The sequence below is a fragment of the Zonotrichia leucophrys genome, chromosome 8 (assembly GCF_028769735.1).
Source record: "Zonotrichia leucophrys gambelii isolate GWCS_2022_RI chromosome 8, RI_Zleu_2.0, whole genome shotgun sequence".
NCBI lineage: Eukaryota > Metazoa > Chordata > Aves > Passeriformes > Passerellidae > Zonotrichia > Zonotrichia leucophrys.
The window spans coordinates 13,641,744-13,666,785 of NC_088178.1; the positions used below are offsets into that span (position 1 = coordinate 13,641,744).

At 42.7% G+C, this 25,042-nt stretch overlaps 1 protein-coding gene across 1 annotated transcript; it reads left to right on the top strand.

Moving 5' to 3' along the window:
• The first annotated feature begins 1,560 nt into the window (after positions 1-1,560).
• On the top strand, positions 1,561-25,042 carry CNN3 (calponin 3). Its single transcript, XM_064719941.1, has 7 exons — positions 1,561-1,719; positions 19,987-20,108; positions 20,554-20,620; positions 21,811-21,948; positions 22,383-22,499; positions 23,230-23,376; positions 23,935-25,042. The coding sequence occupies exons 1-7, from the start codon at positions 1,663-1,665 to the stop codon at positions 24,280-24,282; spliced, it is 996 nt and encodes a 331-aa protein (XP_064576011.1). The 5' UTR covers positions 1,561-1,662; the 3' UTR covers positions 24,283-25,042.

Below are 25,042 nucleotides of genomic sequence, written 5' to 3' on the forward strand. Positions count from 1 at the left end.
CACCCCATTCTTCAGTTTCCTGCTTCTCTTGCACAGTTTCCTTTTCCCAGTGGGTTCTTTAGGCAGTTCTGCTTCCTTTAATTAGGAACAGCCCTGGCTGTTTTCCTTAGAGGCAGCGCAGTGGAGAAGCGGTTTGAGCTGAGCTGATCCACAGCACCGCAGTACAAAACAACCTGTGGGCTGCCCTGCCCGCTCCTCAGTACTGTTACAGCCCCACCACAAGATTTTGAAAGAGCCCCGTTGGCTTCAGACAGAGATAAGACCGTTTAGTCCGGATATTTTGCTACGAAATCGAGGCACAGACCTGTTCTCTCCATGGGATACCAAGTGGAGGGCTGAGTGGGCCACAGCTCCAGCCTTATAGCCTGCTGTGCCTTATACAATCAGTCCTATCAGTGGATCGTCTTATGATTTTTATTTTCAAATGTTAAAATTTGGCCGTATTTGAAGGGTTACTTTGCGTGCCTAGGGTTACTCTAACACTGAAGGAAACAGTGCTGTATTTTCGGATCAGGACTTCACTCAATGGACCATGTGTTCACTGAGTACTCGCTTTCCAGAGTGGCTTCAGCGCCGATGCCAGCCGCGGTGCACCGCTGGCTCCCAGGAACGGGCTGGATCCGGTGTAATCCCGCTGGTATGCCCAGCACGCAAACCTCGCGTGTGCCCTGTGCTTTCCACAGAGGGACGGGACTCCCACGGCTCCCGGCAGCCACTAACACAGCGCAGCCTGTCCTTCAGTGCCTGAACGCCGCGGGAAGGAAGGAAGGAAGGGGGGACCCGTACAAACTCCGGAGCTGCTGCCTCCCTCTCCGTGCCCAGCACATGGTGCAGAGGAGCAGAGATCGAGACGAGCATGAGCCCGTCGTCCTGCTCCATCTCAGCTACATCTCACTGCGACAATTGCGCGCCTCTTTCCTCCCTCTTGCTCCGTCTCCCACAGTTGTTCCAAGTTTCGCATACTCTAACTTTTAAAGGAATTCCACAAGTAGGTCAGCCCTGCACAGCGCGAGAGCGGCTTGCATGAGCGGCCGAGGGTTTCCCCAGCATCCAGCCCTGCCCGCGGCCGGTCCCACTACGCCCGGGAAAGGCCCGCGGGAAGCATCGCCCCGAAGGCAGGCAGAGCCACCGCCGTGCTCCCGCCTTCCCGGTGCCCAGTGCCGCCATCCCGGTGCGGCGGGGGCTGCCCACCGCGTGCGGCACTTCGCTGCGGGGCGGGAGGCCCCCGTGAGCAGCCGGGCAGCGCCGGACCGCGGCCGCCGGTCCCTCGCCGAGATCCCCCTCCCCTACCCCGGGGCCGCCGCCGCGGGCCGTAGCAATCCGCGCGGCGCATTCCGCGGCGGCAGCCCTCGGTGCCGGCGGATTCCTTCTCGCTGACGTCCCCCCGCTCCGCCGCGCTCCCCGCCCCGGCCGGACCCCCGGGCGGCGCCCGGCGGCGGTGGCGGGGCGGGCCCGGGCGGGGCGGGCGCTCCTCCCCGCGGCCCCGCGCCCCCTCCCCGGCCCGCCGGGGGGGCTGCCCCGGCCCGCGCCCCGATTGGCGCTTCGTGGCTCCGGCCGGAGGGGAGGGACTAGAACTTTCCGCGGCCGCGGGCGGACTCTCGTCTCAGCCCGGAGCCGCCAGCGCCTGCGATCAGCGCCCCCAGACCGCGGGAGCCCGCCGACATGACCCACTTCAACAAGGGGCCCTCCTACGGGCTCTCCGCCGAGGTCAAGAACAAGGTACGGGCGGCGCGGGGCTCGCCGGGCTTTGTCTGCACCGGGACGGCGGGGCGGGACGGGACGAGGCGCTACAGGACGCGGGGCTCCGCTGCCTCCGGCTGCCGGCGGATTCCGCCCGCCCCGTGCGGTGGAGGCGCGCAAGGATGCGCCCGCCGCCGGCCCGGGACAGCGCTGCCCTTCGCGGCACCGCTCGGAAAACTTGCGGGCACCGAGGAGCTGTCACCGCCGGGCGGGCCCGTGTGCGGAGCCGCGATTCGCAGCGTGGCCCGGGCTGCACCTGCCCGTGCCGGCAGCCCTGGCACGGGACATCCCGCTCGTGCCTTCTCCGCCCGCCGGGATCGGGCGGGGCGCGGCGCTGGGGCCCGCAGCCGTCCCAGAGCCGGCGGAGCGGCGGACAGGGGAGCCCCGGCGGGCAGAGCCGGGCACGGCGCGGGCGGGGCCGCCGAGCGGGCGCTGCGCGGGCGATGCGCGGGCGCTGCGCGGGTCGCGGCCCCCCGCGCGGCGCATTCCATCCGCATGACATCATGGGCACGGGCGGCGTGCGGCCAATCGGCGCGGGGCCCGCACAGACGCGCATTGTCCGCCTGCCCCGCCCCGCCCCGCCCGCGGGGGCGCACAAAGGCGGCGCGGCCGCGGCTGCGGGCGGGACCCGCGCCCCTGGGGAGCTCCGCCAGCGGAACAGCCGCGCCGCGACACCGGGGCTCCGCGACACCGGGGCTCCGCTTGAGAGCGGCCCAAACGGCAGTGCTGGCTGCAGCCGGGCCCCGCGGCCGGAGCCGGTTGTGCGCGGCTTTGCTGAGGTTTTTCTCTTAGGAACAAAAGGTGTCTCGCGTTGGCCTGTTAGACTGGCTGCTGCCTTGCAGCGAACAATTGCCTAATAAGAAGGAAAAGCTTTGCAATAAAAATTACACCGCTAAACAAGCGGGGATAAGTTGGTGCTCAGTGTCTTTATTCACAGGCTTAAAACCTAAACGTGGTCTTTAATAACCGGTTGTTTCACACGCATGTCTGGTTTCAGGCTTCAGCAGATCCCCAGATCCTGTTTGACTTGTAGCTGAGTGAGCTGAGTGAAAAGGAGAGCAGGGAGGAAAGTAGTTACTTTAAACGTTATAATTTATGCTTTACAAAACAACATTTTGCTTTGGTTTTTTTCTTTATTGGCTTTCTTAGGATGGTTGTGGGTTCTGCTGCAAAGTTTGATGACATCATGTAACCAAATGTCTTCCAGAGTGGTTGCTTCCAGCATCTAAACTTAGTGATTTATCTACATCATTACACACTGAAAAAAAAAAAACCAACAAACAACCCAAACCTAAAAAAAGACTAAAACGTGTTGTGTATTACTGCATGTGAATTAGGAAGGAAGTAGATGCTCTTCTACTTTGAAGATTATTGACAAAGTGATGTAGGTTTAACAGTGATCCCTTAATGGGGACAAGATGGGAAGTTCTTTGTTCTTTCTTTCAGTTTCTCATTGCCATCAGCTTCCTTAGGGCCTCCTGAGGAACTGTTCCAAGCCTGTGCATCAGCAGAGGGTTTGAAACCGGTGTAATTCACACCTTTATGCAAAGGGCCTTCTACTTCATCTTGCTGGGTTTTGTTTTGCTCCCATTCTCTACCTTCATTGCAAGTACTGCAGAGGGTTGGATGTTTTGGGGCAGCTCCAGTTTATTTGTTTGTAGGTTTCTGTTGTGTTCTTTGAAAATGTCAGTGCAGCAGTGCCATAGAAAACAATTCAAGTGCACCAAAGGCAAATTAACTCATCCTCTTTCAAAAAACCCAAGCAAACAAAAAGAGCCTCCAATCAACAACAAAATCGCCAGAAGAGGTGTAGCTTTGAGCTTTTAGAATGTTGTTCTCATTGGAAGAGACCAAATTTCAAAGCAGTTGTGTTATATACAGGTATATCGTGTACCTCCAATCTAGTATCTTGCATGGGTTTGTGTGTTAGATGTGGGTCTGTTCATCTGTATAATTCCAGAGGACCAGCAGATAATGTCTCCATAAAGAGCAAAAATTCCTTTTCCCAGATTTTTCTGTCTCATGAAGATTTGAAGAATTAGAATTTGAAGAATTCCAAGTCTTGGAGTTGGTTTTTGCTGCCAGTTATAATCACACTTTCTAAAATACTGGCCTTTGTGCAGACTCTTGTGTTATGGGGTTTTTGATGTGCTGTTGGGGTAATGTTTGTAAGTGGCAGTAGAACCTCCCTGCTTGAATGATAGTTACTGTTAAATATCCTTGTTTGAAATTTTCAGTGCTGATCTCCAAGCAGTGTTTTTTTGTAAATGGACAGCTTCATGGCTATGCTGCCCGAGGGTCCAGCTGTGCTGGATAAAAAAATTCCTTGGTTTTGGTTTTTATTCTTTATTTGCCCATTTGACATTGTATTAGTGATCAGAGAGACCTTTTGTTTGCTATGGTACTTGAATAGATGATTATAACGTGTCCTGATGCTTTTTAAGAATTTAATTGAGGTCAGGATTCAGTCTTTAAGCTTAAAATTTATGTCTAGTTTGGGGAAAGGTTGTTTTTGGTTTTTTTCTTTGTTTTGGGGTTTGCGGGGTTTTTTGTTGTTGTTGCTTTGAGGCTCCACCCTTCTCTTGTTTTGCTCCTTACCTTAGTTCACATTAATATGGTGTCTGGTGTCGGTTAGGGATGTCTTTTCCTCATTCCTGCAGAGAAAGCATGGAGTTTGTGTACTGGTTCCCAGCTGTAAGGAAACTTGTCTGCATGAGAAATGTGTAGGTAGTCAAACTAGTGTAATCCCTTTGAAGCCGATTCCCTGTTTACTTGAGATCACAGAAGATAATTGATCCAAAACAAATATTCAGTGGGGAGCCCTTTAAACTGATTGAAATGAATGGTTTCTTCTGCAGGCAAGAAATAATTTTCTTCTTGAGCAATGGGGAGTTTGTGCAGTACGTGAGGTTGACATAGCACGAGATGGTGATGCAATTAGATAGAGCTGCAAACTCGATTTTGTGTTTGTGTCTGATTTATGCTCCATTGTCTTGCTGCAGAAGGTGTGGAGCAAACAGGAATATTGGGCAGCAGAAGGAGAGGTTCCAGTCCATTCAGCTGCTTCCTAGTGGCTCCACCCTTCCCATGGAAGTGTTATTTGTATTAGGCAGGCATTTATCTTCCCCCTCCTCTTACCTTTGATACAGTGCCAGTTTCATCTTCGTAAGAAAGTGAGGGTGTGCAGGAGTGTGGTTTGTGTGGGGAGTTAAATTTTGCATAGCATTTGGCTGTTGCACGTTCCTGACTTTCCCTCTGAGCCATCCCTGTGGCGGGAAGCTTTCACTGGGCAGTTCCATTTTCCAAACTTTTTAGAGGCAGCAGAGTGACTGCGGTGTTATCCCAGCCCTGCAGCTGCCACCCTGAAAGGTCAAGCCCTAGCGAAATGGAACAGGAAGGGAAACAAACTTTATAAAGTGAAGGCTGTTAGACAAATGAAGCCTGTAAACAAAATATCTCCCTGTTTTGCAAGTGTGCAGGAGGGCAGTAGCGTTTCCTGCTTTCCTTCTTGAGGGCAAGTACAGATTAATGGAAAAGAATTGAAGTCTGTGGTGAATAATGCAAACCAGTCCTAGGTATGATTATTGTGTTCCTCTTGAAATTGCTGAGGAGAAAATTCTTGTCATCTATTTTACTTGCTACAGGCCAAATAAACAGATTTAATTGCTTAGTCCAGAAATTACTCTTTTTAAAATCAATATTTTTATCTGGGAACCAGATTAAAATAATTCTTTCAGATTTTTTAATTAGTGATTTAATAGTGAGATAAGTTTTGGCTGTCTGTGGTTGAACTATTAGGCCCTCCTTTCAAAACAGAAATAATACCCGTTTTCATTCTTAAAATACAACTCTTCCTACCATATATTTACTTTACCATTCTATGTTTCCTCTAGATGTTTTTCCTTTAACAAACCTTTAGGTTTGCTCACTGAATTTTGTGAACCCTAGGTGAGAATGTTTGCCACTGATAAAAGTGCATTTCTGTCAATGTTGTCTGAAATTATACAATAAAAATTGAGACTGTACTGGATAAAGGCAGTGAAAACTTAGGGTTTGAAAACAGAGGAGAATGATTTCTGTCATCATAAATGACAGTGTAAGATCTCTGCATTCTTATTCTCTTATATGTAGACATCTGTGTAACTTTTAAAGAAATAATATCTTTCATTTACAAGCTTTGAATTAAATTCAGATGTTTAGTTTAAAATAAAATCAGCCTGTGTGACTATTTGCATTACACAAATCTTCATTTTGTTGCATGGGGAATAAATAAAAAATCTAATATTTTGGTGCTCTTAGAAATATTGTCATAGACATATATACTGAAAAGGGAATTTTAGAGGAAATAGCAGAAGAATTTATAGGAGCAAGCATTAACCTTTACTTTGCTCCAGTTAATTCGTGGTTTCTCATAGTTGATCATGGCTCTTGAAGTTTACATTTTCTAGCTAAATATCAATTTCGCTGTGGAAAGCACTAAAACTTTTCTCTTTGTGTCCAAATTTTGTATTTTTTTCAAAGAACTATGAATTTCTTTGAGCTGGATCCAGGCATTGGTAACAGATCTGCAGTTCAAGTGAACTTCTTGACTTTGTATTTAATGGTACAGTTTTGATAATTAAGTCCATAGCAAAACTGTCTATGAAACATAAACATGACCATGGAATAATTCCATAGCTATACTTACAGTTAGTTGATGTTTGGCACAATAAACATGCACCACTAAAAACACATTAGTGATATAAAAGAGGAAACCATCTATTTTTGTCAGTTAGTTTTAAGATGGATTTTTTTAATGTATCCGCAACCAATTTATGAGAATTCTCCAATTAGTTTACAATTTCTGTGCTGGTTCCTTGTTTCTGATGCTTAGTTTCACTTTGACTGACAGGATAAATGTCAGTTAATTGTGTCCCATGGCACTTGCTTGAAGGTGGCCCTGCTGCCCTGCACTTCCAGATCACGGGAATTGATTTTTTTGCTGGGCAGATGCTCCTGTGCTTTTGGGAACGTGTTTGCCACCTCAGTGCTGAAATGTGACTGTAGCCTCTTGCTGGGAATTTTGCAAAGGATTTTTTTTAAAGGAACCCAGTGAATCACTGGCTTTATTAAGCTGTCGTAACCTATTAATTTGTATTCTCCTAGTGTTAGGTCCTGTGTGTGAAGAGTTCTCATACTCACTGAGAATTGGTATTAACACAGATTAATTAGATTTTTTTGTGGTTAAATGAGGAAGGTAATCCAGCAGTGGAGAATCTTAACTACAGTGTTTCCACTAAGCTTCATCCTTTACTGCGGATCTCAGTGTGTCTGCCTTGATGTGTCTAATCCATTTACCACTTCCACTGTTACAGTCTCAGGACAAGTCTGTTCTGCCCTGGTCAAGTATGAGTTTCCAGTTCTGTGGCTACTTCAGGAGAAGTATTAACACTACAGCAGTAAGAAGTGACCCTGCTGAGAAGAACAGACTGATGGTGGTGGAACCTTGGTAGCATTGCATTGACAATTCATAGCAAGGATACATCTCTTACCAGGAGCAGGAGCAAGTGATTTGCCATGGAAACACTTCTCTTGCCGTCACCTTGGATGTTTGCAGCCATTCCTGTTCTGGACACTTGCCTGAGCCCCCAGACAGCGAGACTCACCTTCAGGAGCCTTTGCACAGCCCCACCAGGTAGATGTGCCCTGTCCCTGGTGCCACAGCTCAGGAGCCCCTGGGTGCATCAGACAGATGTGTGAAGGAGCTGCTCCAGGGACATCTGGCAGTGGCTGCTGTGAACCACTGGCACAGGAGTTTGCTGCCTCTGCTCCGTGGCTTCAATCCCAGTAAACCCTGACTCTTGATTGCCAAGCTGACTCTTGTCTTTGGGGCTCCTCACACCTGAGCTGTGGAGCAGCACGGGCTGTGCTGAGCTGCAGGCTGTGTCACTGTCCCTGCTAAGCCCTGGCTGAGGGGGCCACTTCCAGCTCTGCCTCTCATCCTACACCCTTCTCTCTAGGAGGAGGGTGATGAATGGCACAGCACAGCCAGGATTAGCCACTGTCCCCAGCGGGGTCTGCTCCTGCGTGGGGACAGCACAGACAGAACTGCCATTGCTGCACCAGCACGGGCACCAGTCAATGAACAGTGAGGGTGTTTGCTGACACTCCTGGTGTGTTTAACCTTAGTGAGCACCCTGGGTCTGCACTTCCAGATTTAAAGCATTTTCTGTCCATGTATAGGATGTATTACAGTGACCTTGTTTATGGTGAATTCATAAACTTTCAGTAAATCTTACACTGGTGTTAGAAAATCATAAAACTTGCTAAGGGTAATTTTTAAGGATATGAGATAAGTATTTTGTATCCTTTGAATGCAAGCTCACAGTGTACTAGAACACTTCTGAAGAAAGCAAATAGAGCTTGACAGTCATGACAATTAAATGGGATTAGCAGCCTCAGAAAATAAAAAGTATGATTTGTATTACAGCAGTGCTTGCTTGTTTAAAATTTACAAATGAATGTGCTCTTTGTGTGGTTTCAGAGTTAGACTTACTTTAAAATTTGGAGAAAAATACTTATTATAGTCCTGTTGGTGAGTCAATACCCATAAAAGATAGATGGATGGATGCACACATTCTTGTGGGACAGCAACACATCACTGATTTTTGTCTCACCTTGTCTTTTTTTGACAGAACATTAATTTGGATGCTTTTTCTTGCCTGCAAATAGTTTATAATTTGTCTTGGAGAATAAAGGATAGAAACTTCTTTGTACTCAGAATTATCAGCTCCTGTAGCTGCATAGCACGGTATACACTGGGCATCTGACACGTCCTTTTAAGGCAAACTTTGTAGAGATTCCCATCCCCTATGGAACTGTACAGGAAAGGCCTTCAGTAAAAATGGGCTCCAGGCCAGGACACGTAGGGCAATTTGAAACAGATTTTTTCTAAATGAGATCATGTGAAAATCCTTCTTTTTTTCTTTAAGAGGGACTCTTGCTTAAAAATGCTTTTTGTAAGTATCTGATTCTAAACAACTGTTAGCTTGTATAGCTGTGTTCAGCAGCAAATACTTTCTTTTGAGTAAATACATTTGGTTCTGCAGTAATGCCTCATAGTAACTTATGTCATTGTTTCTATTTAGTGGGGTTGAATGACAGTGATTTTCTCAAAAACAGTTTTGACTTTTCTTCAGGTGGGTGGTTCTGTGTTTGTGACTTGTTTTTTTTAAACTGCAATAACCCTTCCCTCCTCCCACCCACACTCGCCCTCTCCTCGCCTTTTTTTTTCCTCCCCTCCTCAAACCAGTGCAGATTTTAGCAGATACTTAGAGGGGAAACATAATGAAACAGCTGTTGCAGAGTTGTACAGAAGTGCCGCTCTGGATGTGTGACTGGCAAGGCTGGCAGGCGCCGGTGCCCCTGGAGGAGCTGGCAGCAGGGGAAGGCCAGGAGCGAGGATGCAGTGCTGCTGTCACAGCCACGGTCCAGTGCCCTGCTTGGACTGTCCCCAACTGTCCCAGCAGCTGGGCCAAGCAGGCTGTCAGCCTCGGGAGCCTGAGCTTACCCTGGGCACTGATACTCAAGGAAACCAGGCTGCAACCATTCAGTGCCTGTGCTGCTTCCCTTCCAAGACTCAACCCTGTATTCTGGGGTCAACACGGGATTTTTCTTGAGGATGTTATTTAGGCAGACCTTTCATTAGACAATCTTTTGGTCACTGAGTAATCCTTAAGGGGTACAGAGAAGTGAATCAGTATGTGGCTTGTGCATACACACAGGACCTGAACACCAATTATTTGCCTAAATATTTCTGCACTTCCTTGCTATTCTGAAATGCTTGCATGAAGATGGAATCTGATCTACTGAAAATCCTAGCTGTCTGAATTATAGATGGATTCTAAACAAATCTTGCCCTGTTTGCATGTTTTTACCATGGCTCTTCCTAAGGATAAAACAGGACATTACTATTGCAAAATTCATACTTTGCTTTCCTGCTAAGAAAGCTCTGCCATTATATTGCTTTCCTGATGATATTTCCACTGCTACAGTCTCTTATTTATAGACAGCATTACCTTGTTGGTTTTGCTTGAATAAGAATAATTTAATTTAAAAGTATTTTTCTGTTGTCCCTAATCAGTTGGCTATATACTAGAAGCCTTCACAGGAAAAGGTAAGGCATCAAATCCACATGCATTTTGGAAGGGATTTGGTTATAGTTAAATATTCATGGTGAGAAGCAGCTCCTGCCTTGCTGCTGAATGGACCCCAGCAGAGTCTTTCCCTTCTGTGTTGAGCATGGGCAGAACACAAGTCAGTGCTCAGGCCAGTACATACTGAGCAGAAGGATGTGCTGGAGCAGGACCTGTACTGCAGCTCCTGTTGAGATTCCCACTGTGTGACCAGCCTGAGCTGCCACTGCCCTGGTTCACTTTATAACACTGTGGGGGATCAATTAGAAGTTCCATTATATATCATAATTGCAAGTCAACACTGTGTTGGGTCAGTGAAGCATGTGTAGTTCAGGCATGTATCTGGTGGGCCAAGACTAAATGCTCTTTGCTTAATTTTGCAAGAAGCTGTTCCCTTAACTTGCTGACATTGTTGTATTTATTATGTCCTATGCAAATAAAAAGTACAAGTAATTTTTGAAGAAAATTAGGACTAATGCCTTTTTACTATGGTCTGTCTTGATGACAGCCTTTATCATTAATAAATGATGGTATGAAAATGTATTTGATATGGACATCTACTTCTATTTGAAAGAACCTAGCTGGTTTTAATAAAAGAGTATAAACAACGATTGTGAGACTAAATATCAGCAATAAAGCACTGGTCTTTGAATGGATGGAACAGAATTGGAACAAAATATAACTAACAAAGTTAAAGTTCAGTCAGTGCACCTGAGCATTTTGTTCTGCAGAACAATAATGGAACCTTAAATCATTGAGGACTGAGACCTCTCACAGTCATTTGCAGCACAGCCTTGCCCACACATTCTTCTGGGTGGATATTTCAAACCTACTCTCAATTCAGGAGTGCAGCATAGTGACACCACACCTTGGCATCCTGAGTTTGGGATGCAGTGTGTAGGTGCATCTCCTACCCACCTCCAGCAGTGCCAGCTGCTCTTTCTGTGTGTGTTGAATTGCTGTAAAATAGTGCTTCAAAAGTTTCTACAGGTATTGAATCAGTCTGTTACTTTGGAGTTTGACTGTCTTTTCTGCTTCTCACATGTACTTTCTTCTTTACTCATAAACTCCAGCATAACAGGCTTATGGCTTGATTTGTACATTACTAAAACTACATTAAATAAAAGGTTGAGCTACAAGTTCATGTAATTGTAATTTTTTTCACTTTGTCTTACTTTTCTTAGACTTTCTTCTTAAGATGTATATTATTAGAAAATTAAAGAAACATTTTCTAATGTGTTTACGGTCATTAACATTTAAAAAAAATATGTTGTTATAACACTTTTTGTGTGGTTAAAGCACAACTTGTCTGGGTAGCCAAATCCAAAATATTTTTAAATGTTTCCTGGATTATAATCAACCTTGTGCATCGCCTACTGAACTTTAATTGGTCAGAGATATACCCAGGAGAGGAGTTGAGGTAAAGGGCCAGAGCAGCAGATTATCATTGTCTTTCATTCTTTTTGCCAAGTTCATTCTTGCAATATTTTTGCTGGCGGTAAAGCAAAACAAGAGTATGAAGCTGTTGATAGACAAAGCTTAGGGTGTGAAATCTGCACTATTTGTGCTTCTGCTAAGAAGACTACCAATGGGGAGAATTACCTCAACCAGAAAAACATGCTATGCATTAATTGAAAGACTTTGATCTATTACCTTTATGAAAGATAAATCTAGGCAGCTCTTAGTAGCTGAAGCAGCTAAGGAAGTTCTCAAGAAATCATGTCTTCCACCTAAATTACAAAAATAAAAGCCAGGTTGAATTATTATGTACAAGGATGGTAAGAATGAGAGGAATCAGTGTTTTCTTTATGAATACCTGTCACAGACAGCGCAGTGAGCCTGTTCAGCTAATGTGAGTTAAAGGAGATAAATCAGTGCAGATTCACAGGCAACCGAGTGAAAGCCCTGAGCCCAGTTCACTGGAAATGCTGGTACCTCAGCAGCTGCCCTGTCATCTGTGCACGTCCCTGTCACAGCTGTGCCAGCAGCAAGGAATCAAGTACCTGAGCTCTCTGGGTGGGGGCAAATTAGAGTGGTAGGAGAGTCTTGAGGTTTGCCTTTGGAAAAAGTGCTGAGAAAATGCAGCATGGACTGCCTCTTCGCTGGAGAGGCAGAAGGAATGTGCATTTTGAGTAACTTTTACAGCAACACTTGAAGTGACAGACTTAGCTTTCTTTAGCCAAGTTTTCTGGGAGGTATGTTTGAGTTACCAGTTACCTGCTTGCTGCTGTAGAACATAATTACTCTGGTTTGGGTAAGTGAAGAGGATTTGCAGAGAAGAAAAAAGGTGTGGAGAGAGAATGAAATAATCAGACTCTGCAGTCCTGTTTGAGAGGAAAATTTGAAAGACTTGTCAACAAAGTTGGGCCTTGGGGAAGGGCTACTGACTCAGAATACAGTTTGCTTGTAAAATTACATATTTGAAAGCCATTCTGTTGGGGAGAAAAGGGAATAAACTTAAAAGAATGTCTAATTTCCTGGGCTTCTGTAGTAGCAATAGATTAGAAAAGTGTTCTGAAAAAGATTGAATGATCACTGATGTTACTGTTTATGTTTGCAGGCTCCTTCTAGGCTTTGAGAACTACTCAGAGTAGTTCTCAAACTCTGGTAGAGTTTGAGAACTCCACCAGAGTTACAGTAACAGTCCCAAGAGATGCTCCCTGGGTTATGGATGCTTTGGAATTTTTTTTCTGTTTATGCATCAGATTGTTCTCTATGATTTTTTCCTTCCCCCCACAAAAGACCATAAACTAGGCATCACTGAGGTCTGTCAGGTTACCAGGATTTTCCATGCAGCACTCAGTGTGTTGTCTCAGGAGGCATTACTGCTCGTGATGTCAGAGCCTGTCCAGATTTGCTGTGTCATACCAGTCATGCCGGGGCTGGCTTTCCAAGCAAGGAGAATTCCCTTCCCACCAGGGACCAACAGGCTTTTGTCCATTGGGTTGGATCAGCCGTGTCTTAGCTGAGAACAAGTTTCATATCCCAGTGGAGTTTTGAAGCAAAAATCAGCAGTGGTTTAAAATAATAGACAGTGGATACTACTGGAACCATGTTCTCTGGAGGAATATAAATAGTTCAGCAATATACAGACTACATAAACAGAGAAAAGGAACTCCATACCAAGGAGTGTAAAGTGTGGTGGCATGACCAGAAGATGCTACAGTTGACAGTGGAAGCTGATGGCTAAGGAGAATTGGAGTTACAAGCCAGAAAATTTGATTTTGGCAAAACATGATGAGAACAAAAAGTGCAAGAAAAAGTGAGAACATGTTAGAAGAAGTGAGGGCGTAGCAGGAGCTGCTGGGCACAAGAGGGAAGCAGCATTCAGTCCAAGGGCAGGCCTGTGTCCGAGTTGTTGGTGCACTTTGGGGGAAGAGATGGTAGCACTGCAAAAATGCAAAAAAAAAAAAAAAATTGCAAAATGTCATAAAATCCTGCTGGACAGCCAGGGAGTAGAACACTCAGTTCTTCCAGCCAGCTGATCTGGCAACAAGCACCATGCATGACTGCAGGTATCTGTACTTGTAAGATGACTTGGAAACTTTGAGGCATGGTTTGTTCTCACTTCACAGAGTTTAAACTGGTGTCTATGGGAAAAGTGCCAGGAATTTTGGATTAATGCTCATCCATCTCTTCTTTTAAGATTGTAGCCTAAATTTTGATTTACAGAGAAAACAGTGAGATGTTGGCAGGGTATCAGTTACACTACACATTAAAAAAAAAAGGTTGAATATTAAGCAAAATGGATACAGCTGTAAAATTTTTATGCTAAGTAGCATTTTGGGATGTAGTGAGATCTTCCATTGGTAATGTTAATGCAGTGTTCTCTGCCTTTCTGTACAACAGTCCATAATGACAGAAAAAATGCATCTTCAAATACCAGGGCATAGTGAGTGGCAGCTCCTTATTTCTCGTTATGATGAGTGCTCATTGCATTGGTACTTCAAATTGCAAACTTCCCTTGACAATCGCCTTGGTACCCTGTCACTTCATCTTCTTACCCACTTTCAGTAAAAACCAAAACTTTATATTTTTCCAGTCATGGGTTCCCTGTCTCAACTTACAGAGTGTGCTGCTCCTTATTTACACTATGACTAAATAATCAGTGATTGTCCTTGCCACTGTGTCACCTCTGAAGCTAAAGATTAGATATGTAATATGTTTGCACCATAGAATTCTAACCAGAAAGTTCTAGCTTGCTTGTATCATTAAAATTTTAAAAAAAAATCCTTGTCCCTCTAATGGGAAGAATTTACTCTTTGTGCCTTTTTCTTGGTTATTCACATGGCCACTAAGCTCTTAACACGTTTCTTCTCCCAGGTATTTATCTGTGTAAATTTTAGACAGGCGATTCAAAAGCGTGTTCTAGGACAGCAGGTGATGAACAGGAATTCTGGATAACAATTTGGGACTGGCTGTGGTCTGCCTGACTCCCACTTCTGAGCAGTAAGGGCTGTCAAGAGCTTCCTCTGCCTTGATACCAGGAGAGAATTTGCTTTCATCTTTCCCCATGCCATCATAAACCCTTAAAAGGGGGAGGAAAAATATTTCATCACAAACTAGTGCCAAGCAAATGAAAATTAGGTATCAGCATTGGTATTTTTGGCCTCAGCAGGACAAGTCACTGCTGAAGGTAGTGCTTATTTCAATGCAAAGGATGTTTGCAAAGGCAACACTGAAACCACAGCAATTCAATTTCACTCAGACAGTTCTGAATTAATAAAGATTGAAAAGTTGATACAGGAACAAATTGCTACTTAAAGTTGAAACTGTACAGGCTTAGGTCTTAAAACCTGGAGTTTCTAATTTGTTGTTTATATTTGCTTTCAGTAGTTTATGACCTAAATGTGTAAAAGTAAAATTAGTATTAAAACCCCTGGCTAAACATGGATTAAATTCTGTACGAGATGAATATGCTCCTATACTTACTAAAAATTCAGTAAGCTTTCTCTGCTCAATCTTGTTTTTTAATTGAAAAGTTAGTAACTTTGTGTCACTCTAAGCAAGAATATGGGCCATATCAAATTTCTCCCTATGAAGAACATTAAAATCCAAATCTTAAGCCTCTATCTATTTTTCTGTCCAATTTAGTGAAAAGCATATATGTAACTCTTCCTATGCTACCTTATCTTGGTGTGAAGTCCTGGTTATTTCTCTTGCTGTACATGGCCCTGTACTTTATTTACCTTGGAAATCCAAAATGTTCAACCGACTTCGCTGCAGTTTTATATGAATATACATCTTAAGTTTTGTTGACAAACACAGTTTCTATAATAGAGTTGTTGATGTACTTTGACAAGCACATGCTTTTTTGGTTGAAACTTACGACTAGAGAGGAGTTTTTTGAAATGCTTACTAGTACTTTAAATTTAGTGTGCTGCACATGAAACCTTTGACTCCTGCTGGGGAGGGCAGGAAGCCTGCAGCTTTAATCAGAAATTTCATCAGAACTAAGAAGTGCAAGCTGTTATGACATGATGTTTAACTTCAAAAGTTTTATCTTTTATACCTGTTTTTTAGCTTAGTAAGATTTGTGTTTGCTAGTCCCAGTGTAAAAAGTAGTGCAGTGTGCTTAAACTTCCTTGAGATGCTGTTACAGTAATTTTCCAGAGTAGCAGCAATGCAGCCAGCTGAACTCAAACTGGAGATCTGGCATACACGGAGCCCTTAGTGTACAGCGTGTACTGTGTAATTTGGAAAAGATTAGCATAAAAGGACAGCTCAAAGTCCATATGATATCAGTTATGGTGTGAAGTACTGGTTAACATCATCACTCAAACTAAACATGCTGCAGGCACACTGAGTAACTTCAAGGGACACAGACAGATCATTCAAGTTGGCCAGCAGAAGTTTGCTAGCTTCCAGGAATTCATGAGCTTGATAAAAACAGTGATGATTGTTACTGTCTCTGTACTGCACATGGAGGGAGGGTTTTCACACTCTAAGATCTCCCAAGGAGGAAAGTCCTACCTGAACAGAACTGGGTGTGAGGATCAGGTGTGAAGTTGCCAGAGGAGTCAAATTGAAGGCAAGGATTCCAGCCTGAAGCATACATTGGCACAAACCCAGGTGTATCAGTTTGTCATAGGCAGGGAACACCCAGCCTTTTCCTGCCACAACCTTGGGTCACTCATAATTTTGACCACTTCTATAAACATAAGTTTCCTTTTAAAGATATTTCTATTAAACCTGTATCTCTGAAGCATCAGCAGAAAGAGCAACATCAACAACTTGATGTATCTTTTGACATTTGTCAGAAGAAAGAAATGAACAGTTGGCTTCCTGCTATCTTATATTAAACTTCTGCAAAATCTTATATCCATTGCTCCAATTGAATCATTTTTACAGTATTCTGGAACTGTAGGGTTTTTTTGTGGCACTGATGATACTGTGAATGAAGTTGCTTTACTGCTTTCATCTTCAGTAGACAGTATTTTCTTTTGCTGTAGACTTGTACGATTTAAGTATCTTCTATGAAGGTTCAGTATTTATAAAGGATCAAATGTTGCCATATTTTTGATTGGTTGTAATGGAAAAAGACAATTTTTTTACATTCATATCAAAGCCTCTGGCTTCACCTCATAGATAGCAATCAAAGGAAAACTGGAACATCTCTGATATCCACATGTGGAAAATATGAAATATTCAGTAAGAGCATTACATAACCTCTGGTTGTGCCATTGGGAATAGAAGAGCTAAGAATTCAGAATAAGCATAATGCCTTATTTCTGGTAGTATCTGACCTGTCACTCTCCCTGTTTAATCCCTTCTCACATGTTTAAAGCCTTATTTGAAAGATTCCACATCTCTAGGTTTTCAGGTAGATTGAATATTATTTGCTGAGAAATAAACACCAATTTTTACTTTTTGTGACTTAGTTTCCTACCAGCTCAAAAATCAGAACAAAAATAAAGCTTTTAGTGGCAATAAGAACTCTCCTCATGCGTATAAGTGTTTTTTACTTCCTGTCGCTAGATAACCACTGTAGTGATACCCCAAAGCAATTTAAAACCTCTTGAAAAGCTCAAGATTTGGAACATGGTAAAGTACTCCAACATAAAGTAAATATCCTTCAGAAGTGATAAAATTCCACCTGATTACTTCTAAGGTCCCCAAGCAGTGGGGTCAGCAATTTAATATTCACTTCAGTTGTAATCTCACATATGGAATGCACTTATTGTTAAATGAGGAAAATTTCTAACTTTTTCTTCTTTGCCTGCCAAGAAAGATTAAGATAGCCACACTTGCAGAAGTCTTTAGGGTTCTCACTCTTACTGGCTTCCATATTTACTTTTTTTTTTACTATTGGGAGGGAAAAGATTAAACTGTGTCTCTTGTCTCTTGGTGGTGTGATCGCAAATGATCACAAACTTAATTTCCTGGTTTGTTTTTTTTTTTTTTTTTTTTTTCCAGAGTTGAAAAATAAGTTAAGTGGTAGAAACGCAAGTCCAGTTCTATTTCAGATTATTTCAACTGCAGGATTGCTAACACTGTCTTTAAGCTACACTGAAACTGCCTAAATTTTCAGAAAGCACAATGTTCATTATGTCTGTAACTAAAGAATTGTGGGGGACATTAGCTCAAGACCCACTTTGTACCCACATGCTGGAATGATGATTTTATCACAGTATGAGCTGTCAGCACATGAATGATTATCTGCTGTCTTCTAACTGGAGCATGAGAATAGAAAGTTCTGGCCTTTCTATAAACCCTGTTCCTTCACTTGAATTGGGGTACGGAAATAAATTGTACACTGTCTTGCCTGTACACATAACTTAAGGTTTTGTGGGTGAGGTCCCTTTTGCAATATTTTAACAGGTTCGCTAATGTGCAAGAAGTGTCCGATGCTACAATTCTGCCTTTTGGGGAAGATGTTTTGGTATATCCTTCTCCCTTGCACATATATTTATTTTCACTCAACATGTAACTGGCTCAATTTTGTCCAAGACTGCATATTTTCTATCATGTTGAGTGAGCTATTTGGGTTCTACCAGATGTTACTGGGGAGACAAATTAAGGCTGTGATCACATAAGCTTTGCTTCCATAGGAAATAAAAATATCCATGAAAAGTCATTTGTAAGCTAATCACCAGGTTAGGAAGGAGAAAGATGACAGTTGACTCCTTCATATGCACCATTTTCAAGATGTTTCCCATCCCTTGGTGTAATTACCATCACTGGAAATGAATGTGGTTGTGCTGCTGCTGTGCTAAACCGAAGGGATTGAAGGGGGACTGCCTGCCACCCTCGAGATGAGACCACAGCCATGTCCTTTCAAGCTGTGATCCTCAATTAGCTTTTCTAGTCTGCATCTCAGCTAATATCCAAAAGGTGTGATTAAAAAATAAAGTAATGACATTTTCCTTGTCGTCTTGTACAGAATGCTGCGCAGAATTTTACACCTTAGTCAAGATCTGAATGTAGGAATGGGTTAGTCCATTATCCTGATCTGTAACTAAGGCACCATTGCACTACTATTACAAATAGTCTAAGGAAAATAAGTATTACTCAGACAAGGGTTTGAAGTAAAGCCAGAGATACAAGAATTTTCCATTCCCCTTAGAAGAAAAATATGGAACAGAGTACTGTAAATTGTAGTTTGGTCAGTTGGGAGCCAGGGATTATTAATGCTAGCCAAAACGTAGCAATTGCCTCTATCCAAGTAATTCAGATACATTGGAATTATAATCTACTTCAGTGTGTATATATAGCTGCTAATAGCTGGCCTTTCTTGGCTGAAGTCTTAAAACTAAATGTAAAAAGTCTCAGATGTACATTTTGCTCTAATGTGAATGGCTGTCCATGAGTTTCTTGTTTGTAAGCAACTGGTGTAGCTGAGCTGCCTTTCTGCACATTAGAAATAGTGCAGGTACACTGTGTGCGTGTCTGTCAGGTTTCTCACAGTGCTCCCTCCCTTCCCACCCTGCTCACTGACCCATGCAGGACAGCCAATGAAGCTGGAAGTGCTGCCAACCTCTGCACCACTGCAGGTTATCTCACACAATCTGGTGCTCAGATAACTTTGTTTGCAGAAAATGTAGTGATGATTTCAGGCATAGAATCCATTTTGTCTGACTTGCCAATATTGAAAAGGATTGCAAGGGTGACAGGTTTAGCCTGAAGGAAGTGGGAGCTGCTTTGTGGTGCATTCAGGGGAGGGGAACAAAGGGCAGAGTGAAAGAACACGGATGCTGTTGGCAGCTGGTGGTGTTGAAGTTCACTGTTTGAAGCATTCCTTTCACATGGATTGATTTCTAGTGACTGAACCATAAACTTACACACAGAGTAGGGAAGTCTGAACATCTGGAAAATGAATTTTTAAGTAATCTTTCTAACAACTCTAGGCCTCTTCTTGATGCCTTAAACTTCAAAGATTTTTGCAGGTTTTCTTCCTTTGCAATTAAAATATGAGATCACAATTTATTCCAGAAGAGTCTTCCAGGAAGGTCAAAGAGAAAAGAAATTGCAGGGATACTAAAGGTTAACGATAAACCAGACACAGACCAGCCCCCAGAATCCCCAGCGAGATAACTTAATGTTGTAGCAACAAGGAAAAACTTACTAGGTCATCTCCATTAATCATAAACTAGCTATAAAAGCAAACCCACTATCATCTTCAGCTGAGTAACTTCAAATCTATTATATTAAGATTTCTCATGTAGAAATTTACACGTGAGCAGTAGTACTGGTGGCATGGCAATTCAGAATATACCATTTCCTTTCCTTACTTCCTGCCAAAGTATAACTTGACTCCTGTATTTTTTTCAAAAATCATTCCTCTGTAGCTGTCAAAAGACTTTTCAGGAGCTCCAGGAATTCTTACTCAAAGAAAAACTGCAACTTGCTTAAAAGTGCTTTTTCCAAACAGACCTTTAGTAAAGCCATGAAAATTATAGTTAAAGGGATAAAGTACTTACATCTGTACTCTGATGTATAAAATACAGATCAAAAATCCAGCAATAAAATTACTGGATGACAGCTACAGCATACTCTGACATGGAGTTGGGGTGGGGAAGAGTGAGTTGGAGATTTCTCTCCTGAAGTAACTTTATGACTGCTTGTGTTACAGATTGCCCTGAAATATGACCCCCAGATAGAAGAAGATCTGCGTAACTGGATAGAAGAGGTGACAGGGCTGAGTATTGGTGCAAACTTCCAACTGGGATTAAAAGATGGCATAATCTTATGCGAGTAAGCATTTATTAAGTAACCTTATTTTTAGGAGTTGTCTACTTTAAAGGAACTAAGAAGGGACTTTCTGAAGATTCCCCTTGAAAAGATGTCAACAATTACAGTCAAAGATAGCTGACTGTAGGGTGGGAGACAACTTCTTGGAAACTGTTGGAAAAATGAACACTTAAATCTCCTTTATATTTCAGCTAAGATTTTTAAGTGTTTCTAAATTTAATGGTGTAGCTCATTTCTATAGTAATCAAATGGCACACAAAAATTCTTACAGTCTGTTAGACTTGTGAGACCTGAGAACTGAGCTAGTCCACTGTACGAACCAAGAAATTAACCATTTTGATGAAACTAATGCAACTAATAAAGACTGGAAGTATTATATAATGCCTGCACAGATGGTATAAGGATGAGATTTATTGTTTAAGCATTTCCCTCTTTTTCACCTCCCCAGGCTTATAAATAAGCTGCAGCCAGGATCAGTGAAGAAAATTAATCAATCAAAACTAAATTGGCACCAGGTAAAACAAACAAAACAACCTCAGAACTACACCTTTAACCCCCTGAACCCCAAACAGTACTTTGGTCTGTATTAACAAATTTGCTGTGAAAGTTGTACATCTTAAATCCTAGTAGCACCAAGTTAGATATGATACATATCCAAGAGCTGAGGATGCTGCAGACATGAACAGTGTTTAACAGAAGGCAGCTACAGCTGAGGTGGTTCATCAATGGCAGTTGAGCACCTGTATTTAATAGCAGTGCTTTAGCTGTTCAGGGAAGTGTCAGATGGAAGAACAATCTAGGGCCCTATAGCAAGGCCTTTGCCCAGTAAAAAAAAAAAAACAAAAAACAAAATTTCTTTTTATTGGATCACAACTGAGTTTTCCATCCAGGCAGTGCTGCAAGGTATTAGGTCAACAGCCTGCCTGTACCTAGACATCTCTGTATGAAGCATCCTCCTGAAAAGGTGTCTGGAACAAGCATTGGAAGGGTTGCTGCCTAGAGTTAACAACTGCCTTTGCTGTTAATGGGTCTAGCCCAATACTGTTATGTCAGCCTCCTTGTTTTCTTGGCATTGAACACTTCTAAATATGCGTGAGGATTTTTGTTTTTGAAGTTTTAATACCTCTTAAGACTTCAGAAGGAAAGAAGAGATTCAGTCCTTACTCTTTATGTTCTACATTGCTTTCCAATTTCTACAGCACATAGTGCTAAAAAGTGCTAATAAGCCCCAAGGCTTGTTTGTCCCAGGAGGTGAGCAAGATAATGCCTTCAGTCCATACAAGGATCCCATCCACATAGTTACAGTTTTATTTTATTCAAAATTATCAGTTGCTGAAGTCAAATGGCATGGATACTGTGTCAGATTTTCTAATTTTGAAGCAGGTTTTAGATTAGAATTTCTCTTGGAAGGGACAGTTGAGACAAGTCTTATCAAAGCCCACTCTAACAAAGTATATGGTACTCACTGATGGAGGGATGCCAGGCTGGATGACCTCAGTCTGATTTCTGAAATCAGTATTAAAACTAAGAAATACTTCTCACCAGTCACTCTTAACCATGCCAACTGTTTTGTCCAGTTTGCACAAGGCAAAGAACTTGAGTAAAACAAGCAAACAAACGTACCAACCAATACCAGAAGGCTTTAAAATTACTTAATTTCTGATCTGAAACACTGTAGAAAACTGGCTTTTTTGTTTCTATTTAGCTGGAGAACATTGGGAATTTTATCAAGGCCATCCAAGTCTATGGTATGAAGCCACATGACATTTTTGAAGCAAATGATCTTTTTGAGAACGGAAATATGACTCAAGTACAGACTACTCTAGTGGCACTGGCAGGTCTGGTAAGTATTTATACCTCTGGAGTTGGCCCAAATCCACGTGCCAGTTCAGATGCACCCTGCAACCCATGTAAATACAGAAAGCAGCATCCAGCCTGTCAGGAGAGGACAGACAGAACTGAGAGTCTGAAGTGCACAGAGAGCTGTGTGCTCCCACGTGCCCCAGGGAGGGCTTAGAGGTCAGAGTGGGGGTTCCTGACTGCTTCCATGTGCATACACAGAACAGGACAGGCTCACAGGCGAGCACTAATCCCTGCAGAATGTCCTTTTGACTTGGGTAGCTTTGGAGTGCCACCTTCAAATGGTGTGGGGAACTGGTTCTGAGCCCTGACACAGTGTCATGGAGACAGACCTGCTTGTGGAGCCCAGGCTTAGAGACTGGAGACAGAAAATACACTTCAAACACTGAATATTCTATTTTCCCTCTCCCAAACTAGGCAAAAACTAAAGGTTTTCATACTACAATTGATATTGGTGTCAAATATGCAGAGAAACAAGCACGAAGTTTTGATGCAGGAAAACTAAAAGCTGGTCAAAGTGTAATTGGCCTGCAGGTAAGTATGAAATTCAAGTTTGCAGTAATTTTGTTACATTTGAGAACAACTTTCTTGTTTGATTAACTGGGATATTGTTTATGCAAAACCAGGTGCAGAATAAGAATATATTGTTATCGTGGAAGGAGGAATGAGGTTTTAATTCTTAAGCAGTAAACAGTTGATTTGCTTTATAAGATCAAGTCACTACCTGGAAGGTTGGTTTGTTTGTTTTAAATCTGCTGTAAGAGTGATAAGGAGGAAAGGAACAGCTAATATTAGCACCATCATCTCTGTCTTTTAAGGTGGTTTTAAAGTAGGAGTCTTTGGATAGTTAAAGTTCTCTGTATGGTAGAAACTTGTTTTTTCTCTCCTCTTTCCTTAGTAATCATAAAAGCCAAAGTAAAATCTTAAAATTCCTGTGGTAGAAAAATTGTGGCAGCATAAATGAATCATTACTGTCCAAGGTAAATCGTACTTTTTACATTTTGAAGCATACATCCATTCCAGTTGCAATGCAGTTGGGCCTTAGGATGACAGTTGCCTTTATTTTTCCCTTTGAAACTTTTGAAAGGAGAAAGGGTAATATATTACAGGTAGTGGTCAAACTACATGAGGAAAACAAGCACTGAAATGACTTTTTTTTGTCAGCCATCACAGTTACCAACCATATTTTTTTTCTCCTTAGACTATGCTTAATGTACAAATAAAAATAATTTCTTCTGTCCACTTCTTCCCTCCCCCAATAAAGATGGGCACCAACAAGTGTGCCAGTCAGGCAGGCATGACTGCTTATGGAACTAGAAGACACCTCTATGATCCAAAAATGCAAACTGATAAGCCATTTGACCAGACAACGATTAGCCTACAGATGGGCACTAACAAAGGAGCCAGTCAGGTAAGCAGGACTGTGTGTGACGTGCAGGAGGGACACAGGGAGGGACACAGCTCTCAGCCCAGTGGGATGGGACAGCCTGGAGTGGTGCCCAGTGGCAGAGTTTAACAGGCAGCAGTGAGTGCGTACAGTTCAGCTGTGCTCTTATGCAGTAATTGAGGGACTTGAATCTCCTATCTTAACCAGTGTGTTCTGTGCTGAGTGTCTTAAGGCATAAAAACATCCCAGTGCTTCTAGAATTTCCTGCTGGCAGTGTTATACCAAGAGAAAACAGTTATAAGTATTAACTAGACAGAGGCAAAAAAGAAATTGCTTACTGGCACTACCTTAGTCAGAATGCTTAGTATATTCTTTCCAAGAAGGAACATAAACTGGACCTTTCTGCAAGGATTTGCTTCTGTGACTCACCTATTAGTGAACAGGTGTTACTGTACTGTGTTTTTTTTGTATTTTAATTCCTACTTTTCAGCACTTTCAATGAGGCATACTAGTTGAAATCATGAATCTAGTAATCACAGCTCTTGACCTTCTTACTGATCCTCTACAATCCTGTTTTATTAGGCTGGTATGCTGGCCCCAGGTACCAGGAGAGACATCTATGATCAGAAGCACATATTACAGCCTGTGGATAACTCAACTATTTCGTTACAAATGGGTACCAACAAAGTGGCTTCACAGAAGGGAATGAGTGTGTATGGGCTTGGACGGCAAGTGTACGACCCCAAGTACTGTGCTGCACCCACAGAACCTGTCATCCACAACGGCAGCCAAGGGACAGGGACGAACGGGTCGGAAATCAGCGATAGCGATTACCAGGCAGAGTACCCGGATGACTACCACGGGGAGTACCAAGATGACTATCAGAGAGATTACCATGGCCAGTACAGTGACCAGGGCATTGATTACTAGCTTTGCATCAAAAGTTCAGTATTAGTTGATTATTTTATTCAGTAAGAACGAAACTAGCCTTGTGGAATTGTTACCTGTCTTTCCTACACACTACGCTTAATGTACCTAAAGAAATACTGCCTTACATACATTCCTTTCTCCTTTCTCTGCCCTTTCCCTGTCTAGTTGCCTTTAGTGCTGTAACAGTTGTAGTCTACAGCATAAACAATAACTGCATATGAAGTAAAAGGAATACTGTGAAAGGGGGAGTGCTCTCATACAGCCAGGTTGTTTCGTAAGGAGCTATGCATTCTCACAATCTCTACTAAGTAGGTTTTTACATACCAAGTTAAGCCTTCATTTTACATATTTACAGCTTTTCTCCGGAGGAGATAAAAGAATCTCATGCTTCAAGTTACATGTGGTCTTTGCCAATTAAATTTAAGATATCTCATTAGTGATTTAATATCATTGCTATGTTTTTAAGGTATTGTTTGCTAATGTTAAGTCCTGCATTAGACATAAGTGTGCATTTGTGATTGTGTATTCATTCCATTATCAACACTGACCAAACTTAGAAATAGTTGTCTTACTAAAAAGGGAGCTTGTACAAAGTCTTGAGCCAACAGAAGTTCCATGATTGATGGTGCATTTGCCTTTTATTGTGCCATAATATATCCATGTAGAAATGCTTTTTTCTTCCTTGAACTGTATTTATTGCCACACTTCTGAAACTGATCCCATTGTATTTTTATAAATAAATATTTTTTTCTTAAAGGTA